General features: G+C 35.6%; 1 protein-coding gene and 1 long non-coding RNA gene across 9 annotated transcripts in view; one reads left to right on the top strand and one right to left on the bottom strand.

The window, feature by feature from the left end:
* Nucleotides 1-1,130: 1,130 nt before the first annotated feature.
* On the bottom strand, nt 1,131-3,856 carry LOC124153668. Of its 8 annotated transcripts, none has more exons than XR_006863723.1 (3): nt 2,096-2,428; nt 1,892-2,014; nt 1,131-1,171 (listed from the first exon to the last, which is right to left on the bottom strand). It is a non-coding gene; the product is annotated as an uncharacterized LOC124153668 (long non-coding RNA). The 8 variants fall into 8 exon arrangements; XR_006863721.1 differs by lacking the exon at nt 1,131-1,171 and adding an exon at nt 1,186-1,230; XR_006863719.1 differs by lacking the exon at nt 1,131-1,171 and adding an exon at nt 1,189-1,233 and having other exon boundaries at nt 2,096-2,427.
* A 2,698-nt stretch (nt 3,857-6,554) lies between these two features.
* LOC124171788 (uridine 5'-monophosphate synthase) overlaps nt 6,555-25,496 on the top strand; it is a 53,890-nt gene continuing 34,948 nt past the window's right edge. The window contains exons 1-4 of the mRNA XM_046551110.1: nt 6,555-7,048; nt 7,562-7,819; nt 7,894-8,016; nt 13,347-13,467. Coding sequence (XP_046407066.1) covers nt 6,899-7,048; nt 7,562-7,819; nt 7,894-8,016; nt 13,347-13,467 — 652 coding nt within the window. The 5' untranslated portion in view covers nt 6,555-6,898. The remainder of the gene's footprint in view (nt 7,049-7,561; nt 7,820-7,893; nt 8,017-13,346; nt 13,468-25,496) is intronic.

Genomic DNA, 25,496 nt, shown 5'->3' with positions numbered 1-25,496 from the left:
TTTTATTCCTTTATTTATGAAATTAGATTCATGAAATCTCCCAAGGTCATAGGAAATTATAGTATACTTGATAACATGGGCGGTTTTTAGTCTGACGACCTCGGTTCGACTCTGGAAAAATTTACAAGCCAAGCGAAAAAAACATTCGTTCTACAGCGCTCCGTGTGTATAGGTACAAGGAACCATGTCTCACTTCCTTAATTAGGAAGTCCGGTGCATGGAATTTTCCACGATCATAGTTAATTACATTATACTAGATAATAAGGGCGGTTTTCGACCCTGAAGATCTCGGTTCAACTCTGAAAAAATCCCCAACCCACACAACAAAAATTGTCTTCAGCGATCCGGGTGAATAGGTACAAGGAACCATGTTTCATTCCTTCATTTATGAAGTTAGATTCATGAAATCTCCCAAGGTTATAGGAAATTATAGCATACCTGATAATACTTTTATTATTTTATTAAATAAAAATTAAATTATTAAAATTATATTATATGGCGGTATTTTAGTCTGAGGACCTTGGTTCGACTCTCGAAAAATGCCCAAACCAAGCGATAGGATGACTGATCTAAGAGGGTTGTGAATTTATTAACATTGCTACTCCAAATCATGTATGTAATACTAGAACCATCTGCTTACCAATTTTCTAAGAATCGTGACAAATAATCTGACTGCAACTGCATTTAATTCAGCACAGAGCAAATGCATTCCAAATTACACCCAGACCATTAACAATTAAAATACCTACTTATTGAGATGAATTGCTGGATAGAAATAAAAAAAGCTGGCACATCGTAATCACATCCTTATATTATAATAAAATTCACTACAATCTCCACAGTTCAGTAAATCACATAACTATTTACAATTACAGTCATATAAAGTAATGTTTGATCATTAAAACAGAAAGTCATGGGCAATAGAATATTTTTCCAGAATAAATAAAATATAATTTTGTTGAAATAGTAGTACAATTTGATCAAACTAATTTCAAAACAGATGCACATAATTTAAGGCTTTTAAAACATCCATTTAAAGGTGCACTGCCATAATGTCTAGACTTTAAGGAATGATGATTTTGCTAATGCTGGCAAATGTAGCAGTAAGGTCCACACAACAGGTATCACCCTCAGGATTACAAATCCAGCCTGCCACTTAATGCATAGTATCCTGTCCCGGATTAAGAAGAACAGTTTTTCAAATAGTTCATGATTATCCACTGCACCAGGCTGCTAGAAAACATAACATATAAATACCATGAGACAAAGTAAACCGAAGAGTTAACAATGTAATTAATTGAACAAACCATTCAATTTGAGATGCACAAGTATGTTCATGGGAAATCAACATTCAAAAGGAAAAAGTTATGTTCATCCAAGTTATCATTATAGGTCAGTGTATAGAATACCCAACAACACTTAAACCATGATCCCGAAAAAATCAGAACTATGTAATTGTGTTTGTAGTTCATAGAATAATATCTTAAAATAAATGGATTGTACTAAACATCAATTCCATACTTAAAATCATCAACTTCTAAATATACTGATATTCCTCCTGATGTAAGATCCTAATAAAATCCTTGCAAACCTGAAATACAATTAAAAAGACCATCGGAAACAGTACATATTACATAATTTCCAAGGATTGCAGATTGCAGTAGTCTCACACATTATCCAAATATGTAAAATAAAGTTGAAATGCCATTCACCATTACCATATGCCTGCAAAATGACAAGTTCACAGCAATGCATAAGGCCTCATATACTCCAATAGCATATACCAGCATTGCATTATAATTTGCATTGCATTATATACTTGCATTATAACAGCTTTGCCCTGATTTTATCTAACTTAAGAGACAGATTAGAGACAGCTTATCAAACTTACTTCACCAACGTTACCAAAGATAATCAGACTTCACCATCCCCACAGGTCAAAAATACTAAGATTTTCCTAAAGCAATGTCCCTGATGGGTATCTCATTTGCTCCACCATTGAAGACAGATCAACCTAGAAGAAAGAAAATAATTATAAGGACATCCTTGGATACATTTCGAAAAGGCAAGACAAATGAAAAATGCTCCTACTTACTCATGCTTGCCAATCATTCATCTTCATAGACTGTTTCCACAATGTTCCGAATGAGACTCACTTGCTCCCATAGTTAACACAGATGTTATTCCATTCTTCAAATCATTTAACAACTCTCATGGCTAACATGTTCACAATTCACCAAACCATAGATGACAAAGGAACCTAGGAAAGTGATAACATGTCCATATGATAATAATAAACTCTCATTGAATGCTTATTAATTGTCTAAAGTTGAGGCCTATGTTATTTAGTTAGAAAATGTAAATATTGCCAATCCCAATAATGAATGTAATACTAGAATAATCCGCATGCAAATATTCCAAGAATCACGGCAAATAATCTGACACAGTGATGTCAGTGTGCACTCAGGTGAGCCTTTAGGTACATTAAAGATTTTACAAATAACTGCAATAAATGAATATACATCAGAACATTAATTAGAATAGGATGGATTCCAAACTCAATCACTGATTTTAAGTCAGCAAATGCTGCACGGAGCAAATGCATTCCAAATTGAGCAATTAGACTCAGACAATTAACAATGACAAGACAATCATGGATGTAAATAACTGAAGCATAAAGCCTGTTAAATTGTAGGAAGTAGTTTTACAAATCCAGTAGAATACCTCGCTCATGTGTTAATTTTAATGGATATATTATGGGTTGAAATGCACTATAGATACAGGGTGGGGTACAGACATAATGGGTATTAAATGAAACGAAATGATTAATACCGAGCTAAATGCAGGAGATAACCCCGAAAGGAAAGATATGGTGCATCTCAATATGCAGTCAAACTATACTAATAATGTTGCATTGATGGAGAGAGAAATAAATCATCCAGGCTCATCATAATCACATTCTTATATTATAATTCACTACAATCTCCACGGTTAAGTTAATCACAAAACTGTATCTATATTCACATAAGTCATATGAGTGTGCACTGATCATTAAGAGGGATAGTTATAATATGCATATTATCATCCTGGAATAAGAATAACTGTTCTTCAAGTAGTTCATCAATAACCATTGCACCAGGCTGCTAGAAAACACAACATATAAAAACCATTATAAAAAGTATACCAAATGCCAGCAATTCCATACTTAAAGTCATCAACTTCTTAAAATAAACTGATATTCTCCCTGATGTAAGATCCAAATAAAATCCTTGTACACCTGAAATAGAATTACAAACACTATTTGAAACAATACATGCTACATAACTTTCACAGGTTGTAAAATCTCACATATTAACCAAACATGAGAATAAAGTTAACATGTCATTCAGCATTTGCCAGCTATATGAAAGGCTGTTCATAGCAATATATAAGGTATCATATTCTCAAATAACACAAGCTAGCTCATGCCATTACTAAATACTACCCAGTTCCCAAACTAATCCTACAAAAATATTTTGTAGCCTATAAAAGGGTGGGAAAAATGTGCACATTAACATTATTGAAACAAGTTCTAATTCTCTTGCATGACTTACCATTTTTTTAATAAATAATCCTCATGAGGCAACCAACTTCTTCCTTAAATTCTCCAGCCATCATTCCATAATTCAACTGATTTCACCATCACTCATGAATACCGTGTTAATGCCTCAACTGACCATAGATCATAATTCAACCTAGAAGAATGATAATAATGATATGAACACCATTGGGAATATGTTGCAACGGAACACAAGATGAAAAAATGCACCTACTTACACATGTGTGGTTATGAGACAGCTTCATAAACTTTTCCGACAATGTTCCCCATAAGACTCTCACTTGCTTCCTTAATTTCTCTATCTACATTCTACAATTCAAATGATTTTACCAGCTCTCATAAGTAACATGTTCACACTTCACCTGACCATGGATCATATATCAACCTAGAAGAATTATTAGAATTAAAAGAACAACCATGGAAATATGTAGCAAGGGAAGGACTGGATGAAAAAATACATCTACTTACACCTTTATGGTTGTGGAACAGCATCTATGACTTCTTTCAATAATGTTCCCCCAGGAAACTGTCACATTGTCCTTAAATTATCCAGCAAAATTCTACAATTCCAATGATTTTACCAGCTCTCATGAGTAATATGTACACGCTTCAACTGACCATAGACCATTCAACCTAGAAGGATGACAATAATGATAAAAACAACCTTGGTAATATGTTATAAATTTATAACAATATTTTGCGATTGCAAGGGAGGACAATGGAAAAAAACATCTACTTACACCTGTGTACTTATGAAACAGCTTCCAAGACTTAGGCAGTATTCCTCATAAGACGGTCACTTGCTTCCTTAATTTATCCAGCAGTCATTCCACAGTTCAAATGCTTTCATGAGTACATTTTTATTTTGTTGCTGCTTCACCTGACTAGCTCATCATAGTTCAACCTGAAAAAATGGCAGAAATAATAGGAACAACCTTGGAAATAGTTTGCATAGGAAGGACAGGTAATGCCTGCGAAAAGCAATGCTCATCACAATAATATCAGATTATAAATTGTATGTGGTCATTTTCATTAGGCTTCACCGTATTGATTCACATCCTACAGTGGGTAATTTATTAACACATATAATGATTAGTATCTATTACAATGTTGAATATTTATTACTTTTTGCATGAATTTGGCCATATAATGTTCAACTTTTGCACTAATCCACAATAAAATGGGCTGATGTTGTTGCACCATTTACACAGTAAATGAATGATAGCATAGATTTAAGGTCTATTTTTCCCACACTACTGTTACACTCTCAATAACTTAACCTCACATAATACCACATGTCCTTATTCCCATGAATTCAACACACAATGACTGCACTCAAATAACTGTCAAATAATTGAACTGCCATATATTGATATCCCTATAGCCCACACTTTAATTAAATTCCTGTCAATAGACCCTTCCTTTAAATGAAGATATACTTTGCGACATTCTCAAAAACTACCAGACAACTTTATAAACGGTACATAGGCTTTATATAAATTTATACGCGAAGGAGTCCATGTATGAAGTTATAGGTTACTGCAATTCGGTGTGCATAATATCCAGTATCATGAAAATATCACTTCAACAGCACTGATACAAAAAAGTTAACTGAAAGCCAAACAAATAACGTAACAAGTGATAATTCAATATTCTACTACATAACTCATAAATTTACTTCACACTAGCAGAATTAAAACTCGAGTAAAGCATATAACTTTCTCGTACATGGTTGCATTGAACTTCACAATCATAATTTGTAAATACTTTTCCATAATATCATAATACACTTACTTTTGCTTTCAGCATCCGGATTTCCTAATTAATCACCAACATCTCGTCCTGTTGACAGTGGGGAACGTCTGGTTCTTCCACCAACTCTCCTCCAGCACACGGGTTGATATCCGAGTTGTTTGGATGCAAGAATTTCTATGCATAACGTATAACGAATGCACGAGTTTAACAGGACATCTTATTACGACTTCCAAAAGTGCATAAAAAACTGAAATTATTAGAAAAGACTAGATTCGACTGTCGCCAATTTGTAATATTAAAACTATGTAAACTTATTCAAACTTTGTATAACTTATCTTCAGAATACATACCTTTTTCCAGAAATCGCTGTTGGAACGGCAGTTTGTTTATGTAGTTTGCGACCATCCTGTTGACGACACTCTTAACTTCTCCGCAGTGAAACAAACCTAAATAATAATATTCGTAAAAATTGAGGAATTTCTGAACAGAGAAGGCATTATCCATTGCACGTATAAAACTGAATTGAAGAAATGTATACTGGCGCAAGCGAGCCTACATACGATCCGATTATTCTACTAATTTACAATGAAAATGCACCATTTCCGTATTATTCCGTATGAAACATGACCCGAAGTAATAAATAACATTGAAAAGTTTGGCACTTTTGCATTACTTAACATAATTTCAAGGCAAAGCGTGATGAATCCGTATCAAAATATGCTGGTGACAACAGCGTTGTCAACAACTTTTGAGAAGCCTATATTTCTACTATGTGACGTTCCCTCATTGACATAGACTATTGCTAGAATTATTAAGACTTACGTTGAATATATAAATATTTACAAAGTACAAATACAGGCAAAAAATACTTATAATATTGTCACTTCCTTACCTCACAATGTGCGATGTTATTGTAGATTTCCATTTGTTTCTTCTGCAATCTATCGACCAAGGAGCCTTTCTTTTACGATCAGAAGGAAAACGAAATATTCATACTCCGTTTTTCGTGGAATTGGAGCAAATCGGAGCACTGCAGCACACAATTTTTTGAAATTAATTCATATGCCCTATGCAAACACCATGTAAACAACAGACAGGTGGGAACCAAGATGATCAAACCGAAATGCACTATGGGAGCGTGACACGACCTGCCTTTTACCGACCTTGGGCGGATGTACACTAAAAATTGAAAAACGTTATTTTAAATGCGATTTGTCCACGCAATGACCTCTGTTGATAATCAAGGAAAATAAAACATTTCCATCAATTTTAAACCGTTGAAACCCTGAGTTAAGCAAATATTATTGAATTTGAGTATTCGAACCTTTTTATGAAAAGACTATTGTTAGGATTGTTAGTAAAGTGGAATCAGTCTTAGTTATTTAGAGGCGTGGTAACAGCTCGTGAGATGAACGCTTAATGTAAATTAGTTTACTTTTGGCTTTATAAATTGGTTCCCTACGCACGTGTCGAATTATAACTTGTCGGTCTGATAAATTTTGATTTTTTGCGAGATTTTGTCCGTATTTACCTCTGTAAGGAACCATGAATTCCATTGAGCAGAAGATAAACAGCTTAGTTGTAGATTTGTATAAAGTTGGTGCTTTGAAGTTCGGTGATTTTAAAATGAAAGTTGGAATCAATTCTCCAGTTTACGTTGATCTTCGAGTTCTGGTTTCTCACCCAAAAGTATTGGTAAGTATTGTATATATGATCCAAGATTTTCTTCTGCTGTTTTATGACATTTTCTGGATGGAAACATATTAGAGAAGTGGACGTCCACTTGCCGAGTAATATTTTGCCATCCTATAAGTAATTATGATGAAATTCTATCAGTTATAATTGGTAAATTATATTTGACTTGGAAACGAATCTCAAGGAAATTTCATGGTCCATTAGAATAATATAACAACAAATGGTCTATTGAAGTACATTTGTTTATGTTTGCTGTGTAATTCCAACGTATCGTTGATGTTTTTTTTTGTGATGAGACTTAAGTATTTAGGGAAACTGAGAAGTCATTTTTATGCATTTAAAATAATCCTGGTGTGAATATGCGTTCATTTGAGTGAAGTACTTTACTTTAAATGTTCAATTCTTAATTTTTTTTGGCCGCATGTATATGTTAGTCTTATATATTCCCGCAGCAACATTTTCTCTTTGTCATATTTTTACCAGTCAATAATTAAAAACATTCTTGTTACTCAGGAAAATTTATCATTGCTTGCCTGGGAGTGTGCTGAACCTCATGTGAAAGGAGATCACATCTGTGGTGTCCCATACAATGCCTTATCGATGGCTACCATTATCTCTGTTCGACACAATATTCCAATGTTAATCAGGAGGAAAGAAGCGAAGAAGTATGGCACCAAAAAACTTGTAGAGGGACAATTTAAAGTTGGGGATACATGTGTAATCATTGAAGATATAGTGACAAGTGGTTCCAGCATCATGGAAACTGTGAAGGTTACAAATATTTATACTCCTCATTTTTGATTGATCATATTGATTTTGTGAATTGTAACCACAGTTGTTTGCAGGATTTGGAAAGCGAGGGTTTAAAAGTAGCTGGAGCTGTCATAATTGTTGATCGTGGCCAAGGTGGTATGAAGAATCTTGCGGAAAATGGGATAAATGCCCATAGTATGCTGACCCTTACAAAGGTAATACCCATAATTTGTGTTGGTATAAATGTGGAATATTGTTTGTAATAAAATAGGCTGCATACAGCAGGAGTCAAGGAAAACCATTGTAGTCGGCTTTTACTGAACAAACTTAGTCTTCCTCAATGAAGCATTCAAGTGAGAATTACGATGGGGCTTTTGAATCATTTGACTGGGTGCTGTATCGGCCAAACATCATTACTGTTTCAGCTCCCACCATTTAAAGATTCATGCATTTCACTGATGGAAAAGCAGCTCTGCACAAAATGCCTACCGAGCAACTACCAATCAGCCTCATGTTAGGTAACTCCCATTGGCATTTTTGTAGGACCAGTGGCGCCGACTCCATGGGGCTTGAGGGGGCCCGAGCCCCCCCAATAATTCGTTATGGGTGTGAGGAAAAAAGTGTCAGGCTTGTCGATTTTCCCCAGAGTGTCCAGATATCGAGATTAGAGTTATCAGGGTTCTAACTTTGATCATATGACTCTTATAAAATGCATAAAAGACTTACAATTCACTACTTATAAAATTTCCGGGAAAAGATCCCCGGTTTGGGCCCCCCCAATATTTTTTGTAAGTCGGCGTGCCTGTGTAGGACCCCCATCTCCCATTGAATTGGTTACTTCTGTAAGTAGTTCAATCAAGGAGGGCCACTATCGAGTGTTTCAGTGATTACCTTGTTCTTGTCTGGGAAATTAAATGAAGTGCTTACTCACTAGAGGCTTGATGGAATAAGAACATAGTATAATCCAAAATAATTTGTGGATTTCTCCATTTTTCAGGTTATCGCCATGTTTCGTGGTCAGAGGTGACGACAGTTTCACCAGGATTCCACCAGGCATCTTCAGGTTGAAGTGGTGTTTTTGGCGCGTATACATAGCTCTCCCTCCTCGCGGCCGCGGTGTTGTTGGCTGGTTACCCTTGCTGCTGCGCTGTGATTGGTTGGATTTCTAAACACTCTCTTCCAGGCGTTGGTTATATTGTATCCGTCTTCTCTATTGAAATTTTTGGGCGTTTGGGCGATATCCAGTGATTTGTAAATTGGGAGGTTGGTGATAAGGGAGGCAATAGAGATCATCAAAAAATTTCAATAGAGAAGACGGATACAATATAACCAATGCTTGGAAGAGAGTGTTTAGAAATCCTACCAATCACAGTGCAGCAGCAAGGGTAACTGGCCAACAATACCGCAGCCGCGAGGAGGGAGAGCTATATATACGCGGCAAAAACAGCAAAAGCACCACTTTCACCTGAAGACACCTGGTGGAATCCTGGCAAAAATGTCGTCACCTCTGACCACAAAACGTGGTGATAACCCAAAAAATGGAGAAATCCACAAATTCTGTCTGCCACGGAAGACTATGATATAACATCCAAAATAATTATTTTAGATTATCAAAAATAATTTTTTTACTTAGTGATCTTTTAGAAGATTGACTATCCTGATAGATAATTAGTGAATTGCATAAAAGTTATAGATATTGAGAGTAAGAATAATATTTCATAGTGATTAATACTAATTTATCGAGAGATTGGGTTGGTTGGAGTGAAGAAGTATAGTGACATATATAATGAAAAGTAAAAATCTTAATGATTCCACATACATTTATTAATGTACTATTGTTTCTAATAATATGTAGAAACCCATTAGTCCCACTTGACTGATGTGGTCAGGTTGGTAAAAACTTGCCAGGTTGGTAACCTGCATTTCTTAACTGTACGCCACTAAGAGGCGACGAGGACGGATGCGGGGGCAATCAGGCTAGCAAGACGGGAGTAAAACTCCTGGCCCAATAGCCCAAGCACTTGGAATGCCCTGAGGAAACTCACGTTCACGCTCATGTTTTGGCCATTGGAATGTTTTCATGCGGCCTCCTTGGTGAGGTTGTTCCTCTTCTTAGATTCATATTTGGGCTCAAACGTTTACATGTTGAGTAGATTTGGCTCTATATTTGAGTAGGTTTATTTCACGCGCATTAGTTGTGCTTAAGTTTTGGTAGGATCCAAATCCGAACTATTTTTTTTTATTTTGTGAATGAATCATTCTTAACATCTGCATAATAAGCACAGTTAACTCAATACATAATTAATTAATTCTGATTTTTTTTAATGACGTAATTTATTAAAATAATGACTATCTTCGTTAACACATTTATTTCCAAGCAGATTCATTCACTGAGATGAAATAAGCAAAGGAAGTGACAGAGGTTGTATCATTGTGTCTTTTAGGCTACTTACTGTCCAACCTCAGTTGAGAAAAATTCTTACTCATATTAGCTACAATTCTCACTAAATAACGTGATACATTTGTAGTTAAAACCATTATTTTGAATAACCTAGTGTAAGAAATATAATTTTAATTCAATCGATAATCATAGATTTCAAATTTCTAGTTCTTAATTACAAAAAAATATGGAAATTTACGAGAATGAAAGGATAAATGATTTCTTAACAGTGGGTGGATGAACCACAATTTATTTATTACAAATAACTGCAAGTAGGCTATTATCTGCTGACAGCATTACATTTTGAAAAATGAATTGCAAGTCTGCATATGTGATAACAAAGTGAATAAACAGAAAATACACCTTTAGTAGAAAAAATACATTGATTCTAATATCATACAGCTAATAAATGAAGATTAACTCAAATAACCCAATTTCAACCTCTCCACAATGAAGCACAATGTCATCAACCAAGAAGCGATGAACACTTATTCTTAAAAATTGTATGGTATGTATTTACAGGGAAGATCTTATTGATATCTTCAGGTAGGTCGTTCCGCTCCTTCAATCCTCTATATTGACAGGATTTTTACAAAATTTCTATTACGTATCTACTTCTTGAACCTATTTTGAATTTATAATCATTCCTTCCTATGTAGCAGGGTGAGTCCAGCTTTAGACCTATTTCCTTCCAGGCCCGCTCTTTTTTAAAGGCTTTGTACACCCCACATAACCTAGTTATGGTTCACTTTTAGAGGTTTCCATCCTAAACACCCAAACATATCTGTTACACTGTCCCCCCTTCTATGTTTCCCTAGAGTACACTTGGCTGCCTTTCTTTGAACTTTTTCAAGCTTTAAAGTATCATTTTTACAAAAGGGAATCCACACTGAAGTAGCATATTCTAATACAGGTTAGATGATAGTCATGAAGGCCATTTGTGTGGTTTCTTTTTTTTTCTCTCTTTTATATTTCTCAGGACCCAATGCAGAGTTTTAAATGATTTTCCCTCCACCTGATCAATATGCATTCCCCAATCAAGTTTGGATGTGAAATTAGCCGCCAAGTATTTACAATCGTTTAAGTTTTTTCCTATACCACCGAAAACAGCTTTACAGCCTTTTAAATCAGGGTCACTAACATGTTAACTAGTTAACCTCTTGTTTGGTAAGTGAGGACTTTACCCCACTGCCACCCAGGCTGGCCCCCAAACAAAAAATATTTCTCCCAAACAAGATATAAGACTGATTTATCCTTGTTTCTCCTTCTTGTGAATGTATTTTTTTTGCATTTCCTCATATTAACATCCATTTTTTGTGATTATCCATGAAGATATTGTATCAAAGTCATTTTGTGCAATCATCGGCAAAAAGGTGTATTATGGAGTTAAGTACCACATGTATGTATTAATTTATATTAAAAACAAAGCGGATCTAATATGCTTCCTTACAGGGCATGTTACCTGATGTTACCGCTATCTCCATGGAATATCCTTGATCTACTCTTACCTTCTGGGATCTACCTTTAAAAAATTCCCTAATCCATAGTTTAATTGTATTATCTATCTGTAGCATACTGATTTTCTCTATCAATTGAACCTGTTCACCTTATCAAGAGCTTTTTTGAAATCAATGATCACTGCATCAATTTCACTGCCTTGAACCAGGACTTCAACAATGTCTTGCAAAAAGCCCCAGTAACTGGGTCTTGCAAGAAAAGCCCTTCCTGAAACCATGCCGATATAAGAATAGTCAGGTATTTTTATCCCAGAGTTTTTGCAAGTTCCTAGCAATAGCCTTTTCAATTAATTTTCACTCTACTAACATTAGACTTAAGGGTCTATAATCATCTACTTTACTTTTATCACCCCCTTGAAAATGGGTGTGACGGTTGCCATTTACTTGAGAGATTTATTATTGAGACATAAATGGGGAGTCAAAATATGGATCTATGAATCTGAAAAAAAATAGAGGAAAAAACCTCGCCACGGAGCCAGAAAGAAAACACTTTAGCGGTTCAACGCATGCGTGGAGGTGAGTCACCTCAGTGTACTCCATCCACTAATGAGAAATCCACTTGGCCTTTTGCCCGTGGAGTTTGACAACAGCTTCAGTTGCATCAGCATCCCTCCTCCTCGGCTCTTGGTGTCGTGAAGGCCAAGGATGCAGGTTGCTTTATGTGCCAACCTTTCTAGTTTTCACCGATCCATCTCAAGTCTCCAAAAAACTCATTATAAATATTTTCACTTGTAAAATTTTTGCACAATAAAAAAATCAAACTTGGCTGTGTTATGTATTGTTATGCTAGTGTTATGAAAACACTTAAATAACAGTAGAGTCATCTCATACCAAATAAAACAGCTTTTTTTTAACTTCATTTCTTAAGATGAAGGAACAGAAAAATTAGCCCATTTATGTAAAAGATTTGTTGATTCTCAATGTCAATTAAATGACTAGGAAATTACATCTGTGTGCATTGCTTATATTTTTGGTTTGCAAAAATTTCTGCAAAGAAAAAAGTGGCCCAGTCCACTGGGGCTCAGTGTGCTTTTAAAGGCTTAGTAAAAATACGGCATAATCTGTATGAGTCAATTATAATAAATACCTTTATTTTAGTAGCATTTAGGATAACATTACATATTAGGTTCAGCTCATAAATTAAGTCAATCTACATCCGAGTTCACATTACTGAATGGGTCGTTTGAATCCTCTGGCTTACAAATAAGTTAGACCCACTGATGTCTGAAATCTGCATTTAATAAGCATCTTCACAATTTCAGTATCTAATGAATGGATGAGTTAAAGCCCCGTGCATTTGCTGCTGGTCTCTATTACTGTCTCAAGATAATTTCATCTAATAAAAATATTATGTAAATAGAATCTGATATACTAATCTAATTGGTTGGTCATTTTTAGGGGGTGTGTTTGTACTGTAATCTGTATCTTTCAGTATTATGTACGTTGAATATTGGTTGTTGGCATGTCTTATTTATTGGTACATTTTAGGAAAATTTCTATTTGGTCATCAATCATATCAGTTTTAATACAGTGTTGGAAGAGTTTGGCCCATGTATTGAAGGTGTCTTTTTCATTTAATATGTTTTAGATGATGCAAATCCTTTGTGATGAGGGATTTATTGACAAAACAGTGGTGAGTGCCATGGACAAGTACCTGAAGGAATCTCAAATTTCAATCCCACTGACACTGGATTTCCATCATTGTCAAGGTGTGTTGTTTATTTATCTATTAAGTAAAGCTTTTGATTTATAGTTACGCAGAGGACAATTTAAAAAAAAAAAACATGGTTTCCATTTTTTTTTTTTCAAATAAATTTAGTTTTTCCACCGTCAATGTTGGGAAATAGTTTTGATTGCAGTGGAAATGCCATAAAAATTCGTTGGCTTTATTGTTTTCTATTTGAATATGTTGTGCTTTAAATACTTTGTCTCCCATGCCAAGTTCAATGCTGTTGAATTTTTGCCAAGTGTCAGGGTATAAGTTGTGATGGCCTTTACCTTTGTGAAATATTCAATTTCATGCATTGAATTACCATATTTGACGGCATATAAGACGCACTTTTTTTCCTAAATTTGGTCTCAAAAAAGTTACCTGCGTCTTATACGTGAAGGACACAGGTTAACTTTCAATAATGAATGCTATTTTTAGCCCGGATAAAGGTCTAGACACACACAACTTTTTCTACATCTACCATAATTATTTTATCAGGTTTAGCTAAATTTTTGCCAGCAAAAATATTGCTCAAAAGAGAGAACTGGGGTGGTTTTCTTCCGACACTGCACCGTTCCCGTCAAAAAGTAAACGAAACTAGTAGGGCTCGCTCCGCCCTTGGTGTGGAGAAGCGGGGAGTAGCACATAGTACAACATTGTACTACTCGTTCAACGTATGACGCCCGACACATGTGTCGGTATCGGTGCTACTCTGTATAAACGGGTCGGTATCGGTGCTTAAAACTGTTTGTTTAAAAAAAATACCCTGGAAAATGTCTACAGGAAACAAGAGATTAAGCTGTACAATTCAGTATAAACTAGGAGTGTTAAACTACGCCAAAGTGCATGGAAACAGAGCAGCAGCAAGGCATTTTGGTCCACCACCTACCGAAAAAATGATACGTACTTGGCGACTGCAGGAAGATCAACTGAAGACTGCTAAAAAACAAAAACATAACCTTCGATGCCCAGCTCCATCTTGGCCTGAACTTGAAAATGCCGTAAAAATGTGGGTGATAGATGAGAGGAATTCTGGGATAAGTGTTTCAACCAAAATGATAATCAATGAGGCCAAAGGATTTGCAGAAAAACATGGGAATCAGAACTTTTCAGGGTCTGAGGGCTGGTGCTACAGGTTCATGAAAAGGCAAGGCTTATCAATGCGCACAAAAACAACTATTGCACAGAAAATGCCAGCAGATTATGAAGAAAAAATACTAGCATTTCATAGGTTTGTTATAAATGCACGCAAGAAAACTTCTTTTGAGCTCGGTCAAATAGGAAATATGGTTGAAATTCCACTCATATTTGATGTACCATCCCACAAGACTGTGAGTATTCACGGGTCTAAATCAATAACCATAAAAACCACAGGTCATGAAAAAACCTGATGTACGGTAGTTCTAACATGTTGTGCTAATGGCACAAAACTACCGCCGTTTTTCATATTCAAAAGAAAAACTCATCCGAAAGAAAAACTTCCAACGGGTGTAATTGTTCATGTTCATCCGAAAGGCTGGATGGACGAAGCTGGAATGAAACTGTGGTTACAGAACATATGGGCGAGGCGACCTGTTAGACTCCCCTCTAAGAAAACCCTCTCTTTTGGTTTTGGATCAGTTTAGCGCCCATAGAACTGAAACCATAAAGAATAAAGCGAGAGAATTAAAAACCCAGGTAGCTGTCATTCCTGGTGGACTGACTAGCCAATTGCAGCCTTTAGATGTATCGGTGAATAAGCCATTTAAGGAAAAAGTGCGAGAACGATGGAACAAGTGGATAGGAGAGGTACATCACACCCTCAGGTAGAATGAAGCGGCCCTCTATTTCACAAGTGTGCGAGTGGGTAAAAAGATCTTGGGAGGACTTAAAGGCTGAAATAATTGTTAAGTCCTTTAAGAAGTGCGGAATCAGTAATGCTCTTGACGGAACAGAAGAGGACGCATTATTCGAAGAAGGTGATACTAGCGATGACGGAAACAGTAGTGATGACGATATTCTCGTTTTCGAAGATGATGACAGTGAAAAGGATTTTTTTGGTCTTGAAAGTGGTTAAAGTGTAATTTCATGATAGGCTACGTTTTCCTTGAATCTGTGTTTTTTATTTTTTCTGCTTTATTTTTTATTATGTTTGATTGCTTGCCGTTCACTCATTTATTCATTAATGAAATTTACATATCATGTTCAAAATAGCTTGCCGTTTGTTAATTTTCCTTAATAAAAATATGTTTGGTAATTGCATTCAATGATTGCTTATTTGGCTTTGACGAAACATGAGAACTAAAAGAAACCACATTTTAAGTTATTGTGGTACGGCGCTGTCGCGTGGACTATTGAACCTTTTTTCCTTGTGTGTGGCCTTCTAAATAAGGGTGCGTCTTATATGCCGTCAAATACGGTAATAATTTTATCAAATTTTTTATTATATGTAATTTTTTATACAGTGTTAATTTTTAATCCATTTTTAATCATTTTTAACATGTCAGGATGACTTCCACATTATCATTGTAAAATATGTAACTCTGGAAGAAATCTACCAGGGATAAAGTTGTTGCTTCTCATTCTTGAAACACAAGCAAGTTTTCCATTCCAGGTATTGTTTAGTAAATATTTTGTTTTGCAAATGTGCCAACTAGTGATTAAAATTTTGATGCAAATTAACAATAATACAAAAAAGTCTGCTCATAGTATTTGGGTTGTATGAAGCATTTATTGGCATAATTTAGAAGTATGCCTGTATGCTAGAGTAATCTACTAACTGTCCTATTTGAAATGAAAGTAAAGTCATGTGATGTGTTGTATAGTATCTTCAATTATTCTTTCTTTGCCTGATCAACTATTATTACAAGTGGTTTTCTTTTCTAATATTTTGTGTACCTTATTTTTCATTTTGTCAATATGAAAATTAATAAGGAAATTTATTTATCGCCTACTTTGTGTGGTGTATCCTATTCTACAAGTACACCACAGCATGAAATTCATGAAAATATGCATCCATCACTTCTAAAAGTGAAACTCACTTTAAGCCTGGTAATAAGTTTATCAATGTTTAGTACATTTTTTAGGAGACATAGTCTCTATTTATATGATATATTTTGCTGTATTTTGATTTCCTTCGTTACACTTGTGACCTGCAATTTTTTTCTGTTTGCTTGAAGTTGTATAATACTTATAGTGATTGCTATGTGTGATGAGTATAATGTAGAACAAACTTTTTAATTACATGATTATGTATTGAGTTAACCTGTTTGCTTGAAATTGTTCTCACTGTTTTATTTTGATAAATTTAGGCTCCAAAATATGCGCACACTTGAATTTTTACAAAGTTTATCCAGCTTCATAGAGTAGTATACAGATTCTTTAGATCCTTGTTCACGAAAATTAATAGGTTCTTCTTGTGAAATCTTCCTTAAGATTAATCGGCACTTTTGTAGCACAACCTTCAGTATTAGTTGGGAATCCATAGAAGACCATATGCATATACATTCTAGGGGTAAATATAGAACAGCCAGTGTGTGGCGAAAGACATATATATATTCTGTCATAACTCCCCTGGTAAAAAGTGCTTGAGAGGACCCTACTACTCCTTACCTCAATACCTTCCACTGGAGCAATAAAGAGCCCTTATGCAACAATGTGGGATTAAGGAAGGAACAGCTCAAAATATGTGGACAAAAAAAATGAGCATGCTGGTTGTCCTTTTGTGTTTCTATTGTCTGTACAACGCTCATAAATGGGAAATTTCGTGGCAAAAAAGCATGCTTTGTACTGTAGTGAACTCCATGTGTACATTCCGCCTCCAGTACAATGACACGAGCATATGCATATTTAGAGGAGGGGCACGAGGGCCCTTCCCCCTCCCCCAGACCCTTGAAAACTATGCAAGACTTTTAATACGGTCCCATTATCATTGTGTTCGATTTGTATAACGAGGTATCCTTGTGCCCCCCCCCCCCAGAACAAAATCTTGGATATGGCCTTGCTTATGCTCCCCCCAGAAAGGAATCCTGGATCCGCCCCTAGACACGAGTGTAGCATCAAAAGATTCGCAAAATTTGTTCTTTGCACGGATTCAATCTTTATTACTTCATCAATCACATGGGTGATTCAATCCATTGTTTCAATCACTTCAGGCCTTTTGATTCTCGGTGAATCATTACATGGGAAGAATCAGAGACTAATCAATCAGCGAGAATGACTCACTGTGATTGATAGAGACTGTTAGACACTGAATAATCGAAGGACTCCAATAATAGCTAGAATGGAATATTTGGTGGCTGAATACCCTAATTAACTGGGTAACTATCCCTTTTAATAAATTAGAAAGTATCAGTCCAGATAAAGGAAGAATCTGGAATGGATTCCTGGGTCCTATTAAAGAAATATTTTGATGGCAGTTACTTATACTTCTATTGAAACAAGAGAGGTTGATTGGTAAGACTGTATAATGGAAGCTCATGCAATGGGGAACTTGCATGAATTTTTTTTATTTCATAGGCGGACAGAAAATTATTTTCTGAATACAACAAAGAAAACCGCATGTAAATCTGAGTTTTCCTTCGCGAGATATTTAATGATAAATATAACGAATTTTAAAGCGCGGGAAAAACTCCCTCACCCCCCAAGCCACTGCCGACGAAGCCTCGATGACGTCAAAGGTGCCTAAACATCACGCGAAGCTATTGTTGTGATTGTTTGTAATAGTTGCCAGCAGTTGTGAGAGCTTCGTTTGTTAGACGTGTTGATTATATTATATTTAAAGATAAATATCCGACGATAGAGGCTTGGAAGCCCTCGTATTTTGCATTATTTATAATATTAATATCTGAGTAAGGGCATAAAATATAAAACTGGAGCAGTTAAACCAAAAATTTGAACCTAAATAACATCGTTGTAGGAGTCTGAGCCACGGCCATTGGAAGGGGGATACGTTAACTGTAAGTTTATGTTATCGACGGCATATCATTCATTTTAGTATGTAATTAGAACGATTTTGATGTTTACTAATGTCCGCTTAGCTTTTATACACAATAAATTCATCCGTTTATTCGTAGGTACCGGAGAATTCGTCGTTTAGGACTGTCTGTGCTTGTATTATGGGGTGAATTCCAGTCAATGCAACTTTTGCTCGCTGATTGGAGACATTTAAGAACATTTTTGTGCCAAAATAGTGTTATTTTCAACGTGACATCTCCCGTTAAGCTACTGCTAATAATCACAGTGCCAGTGGTTGTAGTGCACAAAGTTTGACAAGGTTGAAAAATATCGGCCAAGAGTTATCAGTGTTCCATCGTGATTGAATTGTAAAAAGTGCTATTACGCTATCGATAAATGTCTAACAGTAGTGTAAAAATTGTCAGTGGCGTGCTAATCTCCGTTGTTCACCGTAGATATGACATTTCACGATCACGCTATTGAAATAAAAACTGTGTGCGAAGTTTGTTATTCCATTATTTCAACGAATAGTAGTGAGAAATGTCAGCTGTGTCACTTGTGTGGGCTAATTTAAGGGTTTAAATCAGTGAATAAATAGTTGTATTCATCATAACGAGTTCTGTTATTGGAAGTTGTAGATACCTACGTGATGAATATAAGAATGTGATAGTGACATCCAGTTTTTGATAATAGTATTTGCCTATTTCCCACTATATTTTTATGGTATATGCTAGTATATTGTTTATGGATTTACCTATATTATTGAAATAGGTTGTAGCTTGTGTGTGTGTTGGCAGCGGAACCGATTCGCGATCTCACATGTGGATTGTGTGCAGACTGTTTTGCTGTGAATTCGTACCGTAGGACGGATAGGACTACCTTCTCCGTTAATCCGGCGTTGCCAAATTCAACAGCACAGCTTACTCTAATGTCAACAGCACAGCTTACGATCGTTATCCTCCAGTATTACAAGTTTCTTTTACAACTCGATTTGCCGCCGACGTATAGCAATAATTTGTCTTAACAAATTCCATGAGGGTCGTGGCATCAATTTTTGGTGTCCTAAAAAAAGGCTGGTGTCCTAACACCCCATGCCACACGCCTTTTAGGCGGCTTGCGGGGTATTTTGTAGACGTAGATGAATTTCACGTGTACTATTCGAACGAGTGGCAACGTTATCATCCATTTTTCTGAACCAAAACACACGAAGTGAAACGCTTGTACTTCATCATCCCGATACCGCATTATTAATATCCCAAGTAATAATCTAGGCACAATAGCAATAGGAGAACTTGCCCAAGAATAACAGAACAAAATAAAGTGACGATGAGCGGCTAAATACTCCCTCAAAACAAATTTTACACCATGCGCTCAGCGTATTTCCCTACTCCCTACGGTTGTTTAGGCACCTATGACGTCACGCCTGGCCTCGGCAACGCTCGGGTGTCTTCGCGCAGTGGTCGGCTCAGAGAAATTTTTCTCGATTTTAAATGCAATTTTTTAATTTCTTTTGATGTTGAATGGAGAAACTGAAGGTATTTTTGCGAGCTAATGTATCCATTTGACTTATTCAAAATAGTTTTTAGAGCAATCTACGACCCATGCAAGTTCCTCATTAAATAAGAATCTAACAGTCAATCATCTAATCCAGAGGATAAATATCACTTTCTGGATGATCCAGTAGTTGTAATGATTGAATTGTGGCAATGGAAGTCTAGCTGATTGATAATCAACTTGTATTTACTCAACGAATCATGAGTCTTTTGATTCAATCATTCAGGATGGATTGATCATGAACATTATGATGCCATCAGTTGCAACCATGGGGGAAAATATTTCTTTGTGGAATGTACAATTTTTTTATTTTGTGGTTCAGGGGGGTGTTTCAGAGTCTCATAGGATTGGCGGCGTCGGAAACGGATTCATTCCGAGTCGATCGGGAACCTATCCTACGCTCGTCTTCCGTGCGTTTCACGCATACTATCGCAAAGCGTTCCGCTTTTGGTATGACGTCAACAGTCATCGTAAACGGGAAACGAGAAAACGTCACAATTTTCAAGTGACAAGTGAGCAGCGAAAATAAACTCCCGCAAGATTTGATACTTGACAAGGGAGGCGAAAGGTATATACTGGCATAAATAAGTGCTAATTGATACATTGTCACATAATTGACGTTGTTGCCGGGTAAAATTATTTTAAAATTGTTCGTCTGTAGTTTTTTTAACGTAATACCCTGTCTTTTTGAGCAAATTACGGGAATGAAGAAAAATTTTGAACGAGTATGTTCTTTCATTCTTGTGAGAGCATAGTTGATTGTTCTTAAGAACTAAACTACAGGTAGTCGCGAAATCCATCATTATTTCCAACAACATATGGTTTACTTACTCAACTGTAACCAAATTGTCATGTTTTCATTCAGTATCTCAATTAAATATGAATATTTACCATCATAAATGATGTTATGGCCCTCATGATATGCCGTAAACGTCTTACAAATTTTCCGTGAAAGTGGATGTACGCTGGAAGGAAATACAGCGATAAAAATAGGTTGAATAGTGTCCATTATTAGTAATGGCTTGAGTTACGTATGTTAAAATAACGCAAAATAATATGGTTAGTTTGTTATCTGTTTTGCACGCTCTCGGTTATTTTTATAACACCATTTTATTTAGTACGAAAATGACAAACAGTTGCTATCGATGCACCTTTAAAGACATCTTCTAAATTATAAATCAGTGTGCGATAATTCAACAAAGAAAAAAATATTCGCTGCAAAAGGGAATTGAACTCATAATCTTTGCCTCGCTGCATCCTACCTTTACCCACTGCACCACCGTCGCATCTTGGCATTGTGCCGAAATTTGTAAAATATAAAGAACAAGATGGTATGAGGGAGCTTCCGTATAGTTGTTACCGTGGCTATTCCCGTTATGCTTGAACTAATATTTCATATTAAAATTAATATTTAGAATGTACACCATGGAATAAACTGGATTAGGTACATAACCACGTCTAATTTCGATGTAACTGCGATGCCAAGTCACACACAATCATTTCAAACTAGACAAATTGTTATACTTCCAAACCCACGGACACGTATTCAATACATTTTGCTACCTGCATATTTGTAAGTCATTACGCCATGCATTCCAACTTGTTTCACGTTCTTTTTGCCAAATTACTGGTCCAAATAACAATGCAAACGAACTTGCACCAACAGTGATACAGACTGCTCATTTATCGTCTAATTTACACGAGAATTAAAGTCACTTACACCTATATTACTATATCAGAATATCCACATATATCAGCACTCATGAAATAAAGTGGTATGATTTTATTATAGCCAAATACTTAATAAAAAACAGCATTATAACATATCTCCACTCACAACCGGAATGAGTTTCCGGCACCTCTAGCCCACTCGACTTCTATCCGATCGGAAAGCCGGCCTTGAGTCGATAGGAAGCCAGTCTGAAACGCACGGATTGCCTGGCCGATAGTAAGTGACGTAGAATCCGCGTCAAGTCTCCCGATCCGCTCGGAAAGGGAGACCCTGAAACACCCTGCAGGAAAGTTAGCCATAGAAATAAAACTGTGTCCATATGTTGGGTTGGAGAATTGTTATGCCCCTGTGCTTATCGTTTTTTTTTACGTACATAACTTTCATTCAGCAATTTCAGGTGTATTTGTATCATCACAGATCTATATCTTCATAATACATCTAGATGTTTGAGTATACAATCTTATTTCAGATTTTATTGTGATCACAGATCACTTTTTTCATCAGCAGCATTTGCTTCACACCATGTTATGTGTGAATCAGAGTCATGAACAGTAATCAGTCTCTCATAATGAAATTGACTGATTATGTTGCCAAATTTACTGATCAGCATAAAAATAATATTTATTTGCTCTGGGTTCATTACCCTAAGAGCACAGCATGATAATTAACAATAACGGTGGTGAGCTTGGACGAAAACAAAAAAAATATTGTTAATTACTAACAGCGTACATTAAAGAAATGAAAAAGAAAAGATTTGTTGGGCTCTATATCATGGAATTTTAACATTCTTACTCATAACATTTCTTTTGACAAACTTAGCATAATAAGTTAAATATATTTTTTTGAATGAGGAAAGCAACAAAGGACATCATCGTTAAATCTCTTTTCTTTACTCAAATAAAGAGCCTAAAACATTAAAGTACCTTATACATTATATCCCTATAGGGTTCTTTGTTGATAGCAAGGTGCATAGAAATGTCCTGGTCATCAGAGATGACCCTTATAAAGTATTCATCGAATTAGTGCAATGAAAACTCGAATAACCTCTTCATCTTTTTGCTGTAATAACCCACGTTAGTGTAATTGATACCAAGTCATTGTGTAGTGGATTGGTTTGTAAAACACGCTGGAGTATAATTTAAACTTGGTTTCAAGAATAAATGTCTTCACTTTATTCCTAAGTGCCTGAAATTAGCCATGAGCCAAGGGATCGCTTGTACGTATGTAGGCACATCTGAGTTTGTTCCTCTCCTTGATAAGGTCTTAAACTTCCTATGTGATCCAAGAGAAAATGGCCATTTGCTGTAGGAGACAAATTTTGGTACCGGCATATTTATACAATATAATTAGTTATAATTAAATAACTCCACTTTAAGGTTAATGTGACTGGAAGTGAAAACCTGACTCCAGTCTTGAACTACGAGATTGTTCTGATATAGCGCTATGACGAAGTTCCTGATTCTGTGACCTTGTTGTTACTGTGAGACATATGACCTTGGCTTATAGCGTTGAGGGAAGAACTTTTACTTAATGCTAATTAGGTCATGAGCTGGCAAAAATGGAACAGGGTGTTGACAACCCTTTAACAATCATCGAAAATGCTCAAATCCAAAAGGGAATGACCGGTGGAAATGTGATGACTTAGTTTGAAAGAGAATAAATGTTGCTTATTACTAGAGATACATGAATAGTATCCGAAAATACTTGAATACTAGAAAGTATTCGAAATTTGAGATCTTGAATAATTATGCTAAAAGTATGATCTCGAATACTTTGAATTTCGCTCCATACACTGTCTCACGCTCATCGTTTCGTTGGTAGTTGACTAGGAAACAACATAGAGGACTCTATTCGTTGAGTGCATGCAGTGCTGTTTTAGGCGTGTTGACAAACTACATCTAATTCGCAGATTAGAGTGGTGTTAAGATATTGTATGACGTGAGGAACTGAAAATGATCGAGGGAAAAAATCCGAAAATCCCCCATTTCCCTCACGAAACCCCTCAAAAAAAATTAAAATGGTAGAAAAATATTGACTTTTTGGAGTACCTTCCTTTACGCATTGAGCTACTGCTCCCGAAGCATTCCACTCAACGGAAAGATCATCACGAATTCAAAGACTGCAAAGATGCGGGCTTCCCCTGATGCCAGTTTTGCTGTTTTCAGAATTTCTGGAAAAAGAACAATTATGTATTCACTTTTGCCACAATTTTTGACGTACGATTCCAAATCAGTGATTTCCAAGATTCAAATAAAGTTGAGATGACAAAAAATCAGTTGGCTTTGGAGATGACAAGTCTGTCTGTACAAAGTCATCCAACGAAAATAGATACCTTAGGAAAAGTAACCTGCAACCAAAAATAGTTCATGTAAAGCATCAACAATCAATGTGTGGAATTTAATCAAAATAAAAAAGTTGATTTTTAAAATTTTATTGATTTATACCTTTTTATTTATACATTCATCAAGTGAAATAGAAGAAAAAATTATGTTTAATATGCTTTAAGTAATTCTAGTATTCGAATATTCAAGCAATGATTTAATATTGGAATTCGATTTGGAGAAATCTGCTATTCGACCCATCTCTACTTATTACTAAATATAAAATTTTTTTAGGTAAGAGATTTCATAGTTCTTTTGGCTAAGAATGCTGTTAAAAAAACTTTGAATGATAAAGTTATTGCAGGTTGGATAATATTTAAGAAAGGTACACTCAAAGTAATGTAATAAAGAGCACTTAGTGCAGCATGTCACTTGGGCTGGAACCTCTCAGGCAAAATGAGGTTGTGTAAAAAAATTTCATCTTTTTTTTTTAAATAATTGATAAAACATGATTCCTCATTGTAACTTTCATGACAAGTTTAAAAATATGGGTAGTTTTGGAGGGGGGCTTAAGAATCGTCTGGATTAAATGTGTTGGTATGAGTTCTGGCATGTAAGATTTTAGAAATTAAGCACTGACTTAGTTTTTAATACATTATAATATGTTGGACGAATTTGAACCAGCAGCTCCGATGATGATAAATTCAGGCTTTGGCAAGTAAATGGGAGGTTACGAATGCAGTACTCAGCCTTTCATGGATATAAACTTCTACACCGCCACCAAATTTCTCACATCTATCCAACGTTATTGATGCATATCATTGAATTAGGTATGGAACATTTCAACCAGGTTTCAAACAAATGTATTATATCACACTTATTTGTGGAAAAATGAATATAGAATTCATCAAAATGGCTAAGTATAGATTGGAAATTGTGACAAAAAATGACTTAACTTTTTGTTGTTTTTCAGTTTCAGTGGTAATGTACTCATCATTTTCAATACAAGTTTATCAATATCATCCTCACTTTTTATATAATTTATTCACTAGCATCAGTTTTTCTCATGAATATTTTCCCACCTCGAACCCTTTATTTTTTATTGTGCTCTTTCCTTTGAGTTTTTTTTTATAGTTTTTTTAGCATACCACTTGGGATTTGTAGGTGTTAAAGATTCACTAACATAGATACAGTAAACTCTTGATTTTCCGAAGTCAGTGGGATCGGAAAATTGGCACTTTGTAAAATCGAGTTTTGTAATTTCAAACCTTTTTCATAAGTCATGAAAAAATGTTCGCTTTTGTTTCTTCCGCCCTTTTTTGTCTTTAGTGGTCTTATTTAAATGTTTTCGGTGGTTATTCTCGGTATTAATCATAGAAAAGGCTTTTTGTTATCGATTTATGCTGTGAAAGATCGTTAAATAATTATACCACCATAAAATTCCCATTTCTCGTTCATACTTCAACATCAACGATCACTTAAGAA

This window comes from Ischnura elegans, chromosome 1 (genome assembly GCF_921293095.1).
Source record: "Ischnura elegans chromosome 1, ioIscEleg1.1, whole genome shotgun sequence".
Taxonomy (NCBI): domain Eukaryota; kingdom Metazoa; phylum Arthropoda; class Insecta; order Odonata; family Coenagrionidae; genus Ischnura; species Ischnura elegans.
This window is presented reverse-complemented; position numbering and strand designations above follow the sequence as displayed.